Source organism: Lotus japonicus, chromosome 3 (genome assembly GCF_012489685.1).
Source record: "Lotus japonicus ecotype B-129 chromosome 3, LjGifu_v1.2".
In the NCBI taxonomy this organism is placed as follows: Eukaryota; Viridiplantae; Streptophyta; class Magnoliopsida; order Fabales; family Fabaceae; genus Lotus; species Lotus japonicus.
The window spans coordinates 97,278,284-97,290,177 of record NC_080043.1 but is presented as its reverse complement, the minus strand read 5'-3'; the positions used below and the strand labels follow the sequence as shown (position 1 = coordinate 97,290,177).

At 35.1% G+C, this 11,894-nt stretch overlaps 2 protein-coding genes and 1 long non-coding RNA gene across 3 annotated transcripts; 2 read left to right on the top strand and 1 right to left on the bottom strand.

Moving 5' to 3' along the window:
* The first annotated feature begins 2,152 nt into the window (after positions 1–2,152).
* On the top strand, positions 2,153–3,209 carry LOC130747984 (ethylene-responsive transcription factor ERF039-like). The gene has a single exon (XM_057601057.1). The coding sequence runs from the start codon at positions 2,462–2,464 to the stop codon at positions 3,038–3,040; it is 579 nt and encodes a 192-aa protein (XP_057457040.1). The 5' UTR covers positions 2,153–2,461; the 3' UTR covers positions 3,041–3,209.
* Positions 3,210–5,827: 2,618 nt separating this feature from the next.
* Positions 5,828–10,877, top strand: LOC130747981 (probable beta-1,3-galactosyltransferase 8). The gene is made up of 8 exons (XM_057601056.1): positions 5,828–6,420; positions 6,596–6,660; positions 6,771–6,964; positions 7,424–7,681; positions 7,850–7,937; positions 8,028–8,153; positions 10,294–10,403; positions 10,531–10,877. The coding sequence occupies exons 1-8, from the start codon at positions 6,268–6,270 to the stop codon at positions 10,677–10,679; spliced, it is 1,143 nt and encodes a 380-aa protein (XP_057457039.1). The 5' UTR covers positions 5,828–6,267; the 3' UTR covers positions 10,680–10,877.
* Positions 8,936–9,915, bottom strand: LOC130747982 (uncharacterized). The gene is made up of 2 exons (XR_009022569.1): positions 9,286–9,915; positions 8,936–9,209 (listed from the first exon to the last, which is right to left on the bottom strand). It is a non-coding gene; the product is annotated as an uncharacterized LOC130747982 (long non-coding RNA).
* Positions 10,878–11,894: the final 1,017 nt, after the last annotated feature.

Genomic DNA, 11,894 nt, shown 5'->3' with positions numbered 1-11,894 from the left:
GAAATCGAACCTAACATTGAATCCCTCGATTTAGTCTCACTCCTCGGATTTCACACAACCTAACATTGAATCCCTCGACTTAGTCTCTCTCTACTGGGAGCAATCGTGTGACATTTTTAACTAAATAGGGTTTTTAAAAAGCCTGTATCGTGTCTATTTACTAATTTAGTATGGTCTGGTCTGAACGTGATGTAGGCTAGGCCATAGACCACTGTCGGCAGCCTAACCTATTTTCATCCCAATTTAACACCCTACCCACATTCTTTGGCGAATGAAAGTATATCCAGTTTTGGTTGAGTTTTTTTTTTCCTTTGATATGTCAATATATATTAGTTGTTAGTAATATTAGTAAAAAACGAACTCAACCTAATTCTTATTCCAACCTTGTGCATTTTCAGCAAATAAATAAATCTTTAACATGCAAAAGGTTGGCGTCACCGGCAAGATCATCATAAAAGTAAGAGGAACATCACTTGAGAGCCAATTATGCTTCCAAATATCAATACTCCTACCACTATCAGCTCTTAAACGGGTCTTTTATCAAAAACCCTCCTCATATGGAAGATACTTGTCCAAGCGTGGCTAGGAATACTATGCTTCTATGCAAACAATTTTACAAATATGTACAAGGGATATGCACGATTAAATTTTAAATGTAACTAACTTGTATAGTCTTTTAAAATAAACTTTAACCCTCCATGGATACAAATCTATAATTATAGTTCTATTCCAACAGTTAATTTTAGAAATTATCTTGTATTGCAGATTGATAAAGTAATCGCTAGATTAACTTAGAATATATTGAGTAAAATATTTATCAATCTTTAGTCCAAACCTAACCAATTTAACATTATGTTGGCGAAAGGATACAAAAATGGCAGTAAGTTGTTAGAATCGTTGTTAAGAAGTTGCTAAGAACGGACTGGAAACTACTCGACAAAATTAACACTAATTTAATTGTGTCAGTTAGTGCAACCTAACCAACTTGACATGATAGATTTTTACTAATTGACAAATATGGAGGATGGTATGTCGCAAATTATAATTACAAGACTAGTAAGCTAGGGCTATGAGGAGACAAATCCTATTAAGCCTAGTTGACAAAGCGTACATATTTGCTGTTTAAAGTTGTAGGATCAACCTAGGTTAAGTGATCAATTAGGACACGCCCATTGATTTCATACAGTAATATCAAATTTATCTAAATTCCCAGCTATATCATCAAATTTGCATTCACACTCATGAGTCATGAAATCACATGATTGTCTCTACTGTCTACTCCATTTTAACATGTACATGTATCTTAATATTTCGTATTAAATAAAAAAAATTCCGGTTGAAATATCAATTATCACTAAATTAGTCTATACCAGCTAACTTGTTTATTCACCAAAATAAAAATATGAGCTAATTTGTTTTTTTTTTAGAATTTCTCAAAATTAAAAGTTCTCAACATTTTCTATTTTTTTGTTCTACTTTATTTTTAAATAAAAAATACTCAGATACTCATTAGGCAATGTTATGGTGGTGACATTAAAAAGTGATCACCTATTCATAATATGATTCATATGTGTTAAAATTTGTTTATAAAATTTGTTTTTTAATTTATGAATAAGTTTTTTTTATGAGTGATACCAATACTCTTTTTTACACTCTTTTTTTAACACACACACTTTTTCTAGTTGGTTAAAATATATTTAGATTACACCAAATTAGGAGTGAGACCTAAATAATTTAGTTGAGCAATTAAAGAGAAGATAGTGCCAAAGAGAGAATATTAGAAATATAATGTCAAAGAGAGCATTGCTAGCGTTTCTCTAAGTTTTTCCTTTCATATTCGACAAAGTGTAATAAAATGTATTAACGTAGTTGCTCAACATTTTATATCTTAAATAAGTGGTTGGGGTTTAAATTCTAACTCAAGTGTCTCACCGCTATCGAAATGTACGTAAAGAGCTCTCAAATTCAATTGTGCACAATAAAGAATCTTAGTTGTAATTAAATCTCAATCCGGAAGATTTTTCATATGAAGGATGACCTTATAATAAGGGGAGTCATACATATACTTATTGTTGTTAATCTAAATCCTGAATAGATCCACTAGCTAGACTGCATTTTAAAAGATGCAATGCTGTTATCAGTTCATGCTTATCTCTAAAAACAGTTCCAAATTCCAAGCAATTGATTCATCGTGGTAACATTACCCAGGCTCTGCACTTATCCAGATAAATTGTTCTGATTTATGGTTATCAAGCAAAATTCACTATTCAGAGGGTGGGTGCCACAGAAAAATGCCACCTAGCTAAATACACAAACAAACCACACTATCCATCTAAGTATCTATCTACATATATAAACCCCCTTCCTGAACCCACAAATTATACCTCTACTCCACATAACATTTGCTCTTCTTTTCACTTCACTGAGTTGTTGAACACTTAATCATCACTCACTTTCATTCATGTCCATCACAGAAACAGAGGAAGCCCATTCTCATTCTCAAGCTGGAAAAGCAGAAAACAGTGCAGTTGCATCGACGAAGCTGAAGAGTGAGTCCAGAATGTTCCGCGGGGTGCGCAAACGCAGCTGGGGACGCTATGTTTCCGAGATAAGACTGCCGGGTCAGAAAACCAGGATATGGCTCGGCTCATTCGCTTCGCCGGAAATGGCCGCTCGGGCATACGACTCCGCCGCCTTCTTCTTGAAAGGAGCCTCCGCCTACCTCAATTTCCCCGAACTGGTTCACTCTCTGCCTCGCCCTCTCTCCTCATCCCGGAGAGACATTCAATCCGCCGCCGCTAAAGCTGCCGCTCTCCGCCTCCCCTGTTCTTCTTCGAAAACAGAGCATCACGATTCCATGGAGAAGAAGACGGAAGAGTGTTGGTGGGAGGAGTTGGGACAACATGATCCCACGACGTCGTCGTTTCATGATGCTCCTCTTATGAGCCCTCTCTCCACCTTTGGAGATTTCACATGGAATGATTTAGTGTTTAATTTCAATGATGAGTATGATGGCATTCTCACATCAACTCTTTTTTAGTTTAGTTTCCTCTGCATTCTCCCCAAATTAGCTGTAAAAAGTTATGTGTATAAACATCACTCTGCTCTTTTCTTTTGCATTCTATCTAGTTTCTCTCAACAAATGTACTTCTCTAAACTGAACTTGCATCTAAACAACCACTGTATAAAATCACAAGTTTTAAGTTGAAGACCCTTGTATTTAATCAGTGCTATTTGTTACAATAAATTTTCTGACGAAATGCCAGAAAGACATTGTGAAGTGCTCTTGAAGAAAAATCAGGACAAGGATGAATTTGATTGAAAAGAATCAGTATACCTTACCATGTAATATTCAACAAACGAAATAATCTCTTCTTTCCTTGTTTACTCGTAGGTATTAGTTCATTCTTGTTTTATTTCTAGTCAATTTTCACTATAATTAGAAAATCATGATTTGAAAACGGAATTTAGACATGGAAAAGAACTTCATCGCTGAGATTGATTTAGCGATGGATAAGGCTTCTTGTTAATTTGTATTTTAGCGACAAACAGAAGAATCTGTCTCTAATTTTTCCTCACTTATTCCCTTGTTATTATTCATCCAACATCTCTTTCAAGGATTTTGTTACAGATTACGTCTTGTTATCATTCTCTGTCGCAAAATGTGTTGCTAAATGAGAGAGACTATTATGTTGCTAATTAGCGGTCAATATATTTTTGTCTCAAATTAGATAAAAATACTTGATCTATCTCCTTTTTTTTAACATTGAAAAGTATGTTCATCATCCCTTATCACTTAAGTTATCCTTCAGGGACTTGATTTATCTCTATTTGAGAGCAAATCTTTCTTTCACAAAATTATTTATCTAGAATTAGTTATTTTATTTTTACATATATTAAATTGTATTTTGTAAAAAAACTATATTTTAAAATAATTTTAAAAATCATCGCTATTTAAAAAGTATAAAATTTATACTTAGCTTTCAAAAATAAAAAATAAAATTATAGTTTTAATTTATAAATATAATAAAATGACTAAAAATGGTGTGATTTATGTGTCTTGTTCATTTAGGGTTTTAGATTTCTAATTCACCATGTTTGTCGTTGCGCCTTATCTATCATCACAAAGTTTAGCCCCTTGTTTTGTTCATCACAAAGTTTATGCCCTTGCCTGCCAACGCCACCCTGTCACCCCTGTCCTTCTTTGGCGGTTGCGACGACCATGCACATTTGTTGAATTGATTGTTGAATGTTGATGAAACATTTGTCTTCGCCTTAACATTCATTTGAATCGTTTTTTCCCTTCTCATTCGTCGTTCACCATGCAGGTCTTGTTGTCATCTTCTTCAGTCTTGATTGGAAACCGAACCCATATTATATTTTTATTTAAAACTTTCAAATTTGAAAAAATGAATAATAATTTTTATATGAAGAAAATGGAGAAATGTACCTATTAGACAATAGAGAGAGGAAATTTCATCTTTGAAAAATAAAAAATTGTCCTTAATAAAGGGGACAAACAAGTAATCTGCAACGAAGTATTTTCCCTAACAAATTTAGCGATGAAAACAATCCCCCTCCGAACAATTGGGAATTTCTAATCGAAACCCCCCCATTTTTGAGGGAACGTATTCTGCCGCCAATTGCAGTGGAATTTGATTTTTAAGTACTTAATTTGGTTAGTGCTTTGGCGACTAAAATTAAATTTATAGCGATGCCACTTTTTGCTACATTCATAAATTTCATCGTTGATTAATTAATGAGAGATTATTTAGTCTTTAGCAAATGATTTCTCCCCTCTCTGATTTTTTTTTAAAGAAGTAATACTTCACTTTTTTTTTTGTTACAAGAGGAAGATAAGTAATACTTCACTTAACATGGTGCTCTAAATATTTTCCTAAAATTAAAGTTGGTCATGAACCTCTAGGGTTTAAATACTTAAAACAACTTTGAAGAATTTTAAACACCACAAATTCCGGTCTATGTACCCTTGCAACCCTATAATCCTAATTAAAATGGTAAATTGTAGTTCTGCATTATCATGTGCTGCTCTCTTTCTACCTTATGTCCATTTTAATATGCAGACAATTAGTTTAGGCAGAAAGCAAAATTTCAGTACACGCGTTATTGGTGTTAGAGAGATTACCGACACAAATAGATGAAGAGTTCTCTTCTTGTTAATAGCTGAACTTATCATCAAAACCACATGATCAAACTGCCAATATCAATCAAAATTAAATACACCATTTATGTATCTATGTAACTACAATGGCATATATATAGAGAGCTTGATATATTTACATTATTAGAAATTGTTGCCCCTAATCCTCCAATCATCAAACATACATCATTATCAGGTAATTTGATTTCTCATCTAGTCTAGTTTCAAATTTTTTTTGGATACAGATTGTTGCATAATACTCTGTTAATTTTATCTTCATGTATCTTCCTTTTTTTTTTCATAATTCTGGTCTATACGTATTTTGCAAAAACTAAAAATTGATGAGTTCATTGACATTCATATAACTAGAAGTAAATTGAAAAATGATAACCACATCAAGCCTTTAAAATTTAAAATTCTCTCTCAACTTGCAAGGGATTTAGAAATTAATAAGTTGTGGGTTTAGTGTATGTTTGGAAACAAGTTAGAAATAGGCTTTCAAGCTAACGAAATCACCAAGCTCCTTTTATTTTTTCTCTCGGAATATGTGTGAATTTGCTTTCAGTTTAGAGAAAACCAGTTTACGTACAAGACATACACTGATACACATGTTATAAGCAAGTCTTTGAAAAAGTTGATGAGTTCATACCTGTATTTCAGGGCATATATATCTTTCCCTTAGTTTTGTTGTCTTTTCTGAAGCAAGATAAACATGCTGCTTCACACATATATCGCTTCTTATTGAACATCCCACACAAGCTCACATGATATGCTCAACACACACATTTTTTGATGGCTCTAAGGACTTGAAAGTTGCTTTAACCAGATTTTCCTCCACTAGCAAATACATCAACGAACGCAAGAGCATGAGATTTTTGCTTATAATAGCAACACAAAATGTTTTATGAGGGCCTCATTTACTTTATTCCTGCTACCTAACATAGAAAATAGTTGGTGTATGTCCTTGTGTGACTAGCACTTTTTTCATGAAAATCATCCTCAAAGGCACCATTTAAGTTCAAGGTGCTGCCATCATTGGCTTGTGGCGCAATCACATAGTCTCCTTGTGGCCAAGGGAACTTGGTGACGGCAACAAGATCAGAAACATGAGGGGAAAACCAGCTTCAGGAAAAACCATTTTGATTCTGTGCACTGCATGCTTTCTTGCCGGAACACTCTTCACAGGGCAAATGTGGACACGCCCCTCCAACCATGAAAATGCAGTGGTGTCAGTAAGACATGATTGTGACCATAAGCGAGTGAGTACATATATGTGTCAATGTGTGTGTGTCTAATTTGTAGTTCATTAATTCTGAGAAGCTACTCTCATAAGCTTCTTCCTCAAATTGATTTTGGCTTTAGATTTCCAAACATGCTAGCTTGTTCTAAGAGATAGTAAAATATAGTATCTGATGTCCTGCATTTTTCAAACAGAAATTGACTGAAGGAAGACCTGGTGATGTAATGGAGGAAGTCACAAAGACCCATCAAGCTATCAAGTAAGATATATCTATACATGTATAATGAAGTTTTGCATTGCATTAATATTAAGTTTTGTGTTAATTACTAATATGTGTGACATGAATTGTGTGTGCACAAAAATGAATAGGTCTCTGGATAAGGCAGTTTCAACATTGGAAATGGAACTGACAGCAGCTAGGACAGGCCAAACTGGTGGGCAGCACTTGCGCCAGCATGCTCCTAACCACAGTTTAAAGAAAGCTTTTGTGGTGATTGGCATCAACACAGCCTTCAGCAGCAAAAGCAGAAGAGACTCCATCCGTGAAACATGGTTACCTAAAGGTGCATATTTCCTTAATTTGAATTCTGATCCTGATCTCAGATGTTTGGTTTCACAAATCAAAGGCAAGTTTATCCCAAGCATGTTTGGTTCCACAATTTGCTAAGAATCAAATACAAGTTTACTTGGATTCTATAGTCAGGACTCAAGAAAATCCTACATTCACGCAGACAAGGAATATAAACTGTTCAATCAAGACCTCGGTCAGCTCATATATTTTATCAAGATCACACGACAGAGATAAATTCAAAATTTGAGGCGTCCAATCTTAATCGAATGTCTCAGATTCCATGACTGCGTGAATTTCTTGAATTCATTGCCTGCAGGGAATCCAAATTCCTATTAGAAGCTAAAGCTAGTAGTTTCTAACCAGAAGTGATTCTAGAGCAATCCACAATAGAACCAAATTACATGCTATGAACCAATCAGGTGTATTGATGATGTATATATTTGTGAAACAGGAAATCAACTGAAGGAACTAGAGAAAGAGAAGGGCATTGTTGTAAGGTTCATGATCGGACATAGCACCACGCCAGGCAGCATTCTTGATAAGGCAATTGATGCAGAAGAGGCAGAACACAAAGACTTCCTGAGGTTAGACCATGTTGAGGGCTACCATGAGCTATCTGCCAAGACACGCCTCTATTTCTCCACAGTTATTTCTATGTGGGATGCTGAGTTCTATGTTAAGGTTGACGATGACATCCATCTAAATCTAGGTAGGTGTTTTCAATCTTATGTAATTTGCTGAGAATTTTTCACTTCTTCTCTTTCTTTCTTTCTTAAAATTTTGCTTGTTAAATTAAGTTAACTTGCTGATAACTACTCTTTGAGCTTACTTGATAATTAACACTAAAAATCACATCATTCCTTTCTTTAAAATGCAGGTGTGCTAGTGAGTACACTTGCCAAGTACCGATCAAGACCCAGGGTTTATATTGGTTGCATGAAATCTGGTCCAGTTCTATATCAAAAGTGAGTTTTTCACACACACATTTCATAGAGTGATTGCTATTAATTTATGCAAGGATATTTATGTGAAGTATCTCCTAATTTGTGTGGCAGAGGAGTGAAATATCATGAGGCTGAGCACTGGAAGTTTGGAGAAGAAGGGAACAAGTATTTCAGGCATGCCACTGGACAACTATATGCCATCTCCAAGGATCTTGCTACCTATATATCCATCAATTGGTGATTTCATCCTCCTTTCCCATAGTTCAATAATTCAATTAATGAATTAAAAATAGGAATTTTTCAGAAATTCATTAAAAATATATGTTTTAACACCAAAAAGTAGTCTTCACTCTTCTACCCACCATTAATAAAAATAGAAAGGTACAAGGGTTAAACCTGAAAACCGTCCTTAAACTTTAAGCGAGATTTGATTTCCGTCCCTCGCCGGAAAATCTTCCTAGCGCCACCCTCAGATTACCTTTTTTGTTTGGAAACCGTCCTTGCCGTTAAAAACCTCCGGCCGCCGTGTCTAGGTGTCCGTTTTGGACCTGCCACGTCATTTCATTAAATGACGTGTAATTTTTTTTTAAATAAAATAAAAACTAAAAATTTTAATTTTAATTAACTCCTCCAATTCTTTTCTAATTAAAACTAACCCCATAATCTTCTTCACCTTCCTCTAATTCTTTTCTAATTAAAACTAACCCCATAATCTTCTTCACCTTCTTCAAATCTTCATCATATTCCAGAATCATCTTCACCTCAATCTTCAATTCTTCATCATCATTTTTCCAACACCTTCCCCCACCCACCACACCCACCACCACGCCTCCAACCTTACTCCCACAGCCCCAACCTCATCTTCCCCCACCCACCAAAGTTGCAGGATCAAATCAAGTTCAACAAAAAACTGCAAAAAAAATCAAAACTAATTTTTTTTGTCAGCAAAAGTGAAATTGAATTAAACGGGGAGTACTTGGGGGTACTCCAAACCCATTACAATTTACAAAGACCAAACAGAAAAGGAAAACTACAAGAGCTGGTTCCCACACTTGGATAAACACTGTTTCAAAATACAAAAACTACAACCTTCAAGCAATTACAAACACAGGACCCATTCGCAACACAAAGAATTAAGACAGGGTGATAAGACTTAGTCTTTAAATAGACAAACAACACTTCTTCAATTTCATCAAGATAACACTCCACGGCCTTTATCCAAATTCCCACTTCAGCAGCAAATTAAGCCACAACCAGAGATTCTGATATGAATTTGCTGCAAAAGAATTGAACCTGTAATTGAAGAAAAAGAGGAGAAATTATCACTTTTTCAATTGAATTTGAGGGAAGAGAATCAAAAGCATCTTACAATTTGGACGGAGGAGAGAAGAAGCAATGGAATTGGGGCAGTGTTCGATCCCCAACCTCATCTTCAACACCCACAGCCACCGCCTCCAACCTAACCCACCACCCCCAACCTCACCCATAATCTGATCCCCAGGATGCAAAAGACCAGACCCATACTGCTATTGTTGTTGTTCCTAGTGGCGGTTTCACTGTTGAATCCAGATCTGAGTGACGCCAGACAAGGACGGAGGCGCGGTTGCTGCAAGAAGGGCGACCAAGGGCGGCGATGCCAGAGTGAGGAGTGGCGACGCTTGGGGTCGAGCGCGGGGTGGATACAAGCAAGGACCAGTGGCGGCGCTGTGGTTACCAGAGGCGCGTTGGGCTCGCGAATAAGGCAAGCGGCCGGCGGCCGGAGGAGCGGTGCACAGGGGTGCGTCGCGGACGTGGTGGGCAGCGGCTGGAGGATCTGTGGTTGTGTTGTGATGTTGAAGTTGTTCAACATAGCATTATTTCACTCCCAAAGAGTTTGAAGAAGGAGAAGTAAAAACTGAATTTTTTTTTTTTGAAACTGCTTATATTACTGATTGATTTTTAATTTTTTGATTAGTTCATTATTAGTTTAGGGGGCTTAATTAGTTGATTATTAGTTTAGGGGGCTTAATTAGAAATTTAAAAAAATTATTTTTAATTTTTTTATTTTATTTAAATGACACGTCATTTAATGAAATGACGTGGCATGGCCACATAGGACGGTTGGCACGGTGACCGGAGGTAAATCGGCGGCAAGGACGGTTTTCAAACAAAAAATGTAGTTTGAGGGTGACGCTAGGAAGATTTTCCGGCGAAGGACGGAAATCAAATCTCACTTAAAGTTCAGGGATGGTTTTCAGGTTTAACCCAAGGTACAAATATGCAATCTGCAATGTAGGCCTTAAAGAAAAATAATAATAAAGGAAAAGCATTAATAAATTTTTGGGTCACTAGTAATTTTTTTGGGCTCATGGGTATGAAATACAACTTTTCATTACAGGCCCATACTACACAAATATGCAAATGAAGATGTGTCTTTGGGGTCATGGTTATTGGGCCTAGAAGTTGAACATGTAGATGAACGCTCTATGTGTTGCGGAACACCTCCAGGTAAGCCAATCTTTTTTTTTTTGAAACTCTTGTTTCTTTATTCATGTACATATTTTGTTGTTAACAAATCAGAATTAGTTTAATAAAATGTCCTAATTTTTTGTTTGTTGTTTGGGGATGGATATAGATTGTGATTGGAAGGCAAGGTCAGGAAATATGTGTGCGGCTTCTTTTGATTGGTCATGCAGTGGTATCTGTAAATCCGTGGAAAGAATGAAGGACATTCACAAAGCTTGTGGGGAGGGAGATGGAGCTGTTTGGAATGTTGAACTCTAATACGCTTTCAACTTTTGCATGAGAAGAGGATTTGAATATTAACAAAATTTGTCACCGGGTTTCATCCGGAGACATCAGCGTCTGTAGCTGTACTAGTAGCTTTTCATTTTGTTAAGCTTTTCAATTTTCAATATAGTTATCCTCCTTTAATATTTTGATATTGATAAATTTGTCTATTTCAATCTATTAAAAATACAATATAAGACCATTTAGAGTCGTTTACTAAAAGATTGAAATTTTGGCATAATTGATTTAAGACATCAATGACTATTAGAGTCCTAATATTGATAATTTTGTCTATTTCAATGTATTAGAAGTATAATATAAATCATTCTAAATCATTTACCAAACAATTTAAAATTTTAGGATAATTGAATCATGATATGGTATCATAGTCTCAGCGACTTTATACATTTACTTCAGAGGATGATACCATATCATCATTCAATTATCAGGGAGATGCTCTTTGAAGTAAATTTTAAGATAACAATCTATGTCCTCCGAAGTAAATTTTAGGATAACAATGGAGAATGCTCTTTGAAGCCTCTGAGCATTATATAAGAGAGCGTATTAAAAATATACTCCAAAGTCATTCATTCAAAGTCAATTACCTGACCGCTTAAGATTTTGGTTACAAAATTAACATTAACGAGGGACTTCAAAGTTTAACATATCTTGGAGGATGATACCTACCAAAGTAAAAATATGTTTTAAGTCATGATACTCTCTTGTCTCTTGTTCAAAAAGGAATGAAACATACATATAATTTGAAATGCGGTTTTAATATTTTTAATTTTTTAAAATATATTATTAGTTTTCTTAATTTATCAAGTATATTTTTATTTCTCCTTATAAAAAAACATTAATTAATGTTCTATTAGAATTCTAAATTGATAGTTATTATTCACTTCCGTTATTAGGGATGATATTTTTATTATAATCTAACCAATTTTGACAATTATAAATTTCAGCGACTTTGTATCTAGTTTGCTTATTTTCATAATATTGTTTTGAGTGGGAAAATGAAAATTCAAAATTTTGTTCAGCTAAAAAAGGCCAAAGGAGAACCGCCTTTATCCACCGAGTCTATCGTCCTTCGTCAGACAGCCACTACTTTGAAATTGGGATAATATATTTACTGCACCTTTATTTTATTATCTCTATAAACTAGACAGATACACGTACCCTTTCAACTTTCATGCCACCGTTACGTAA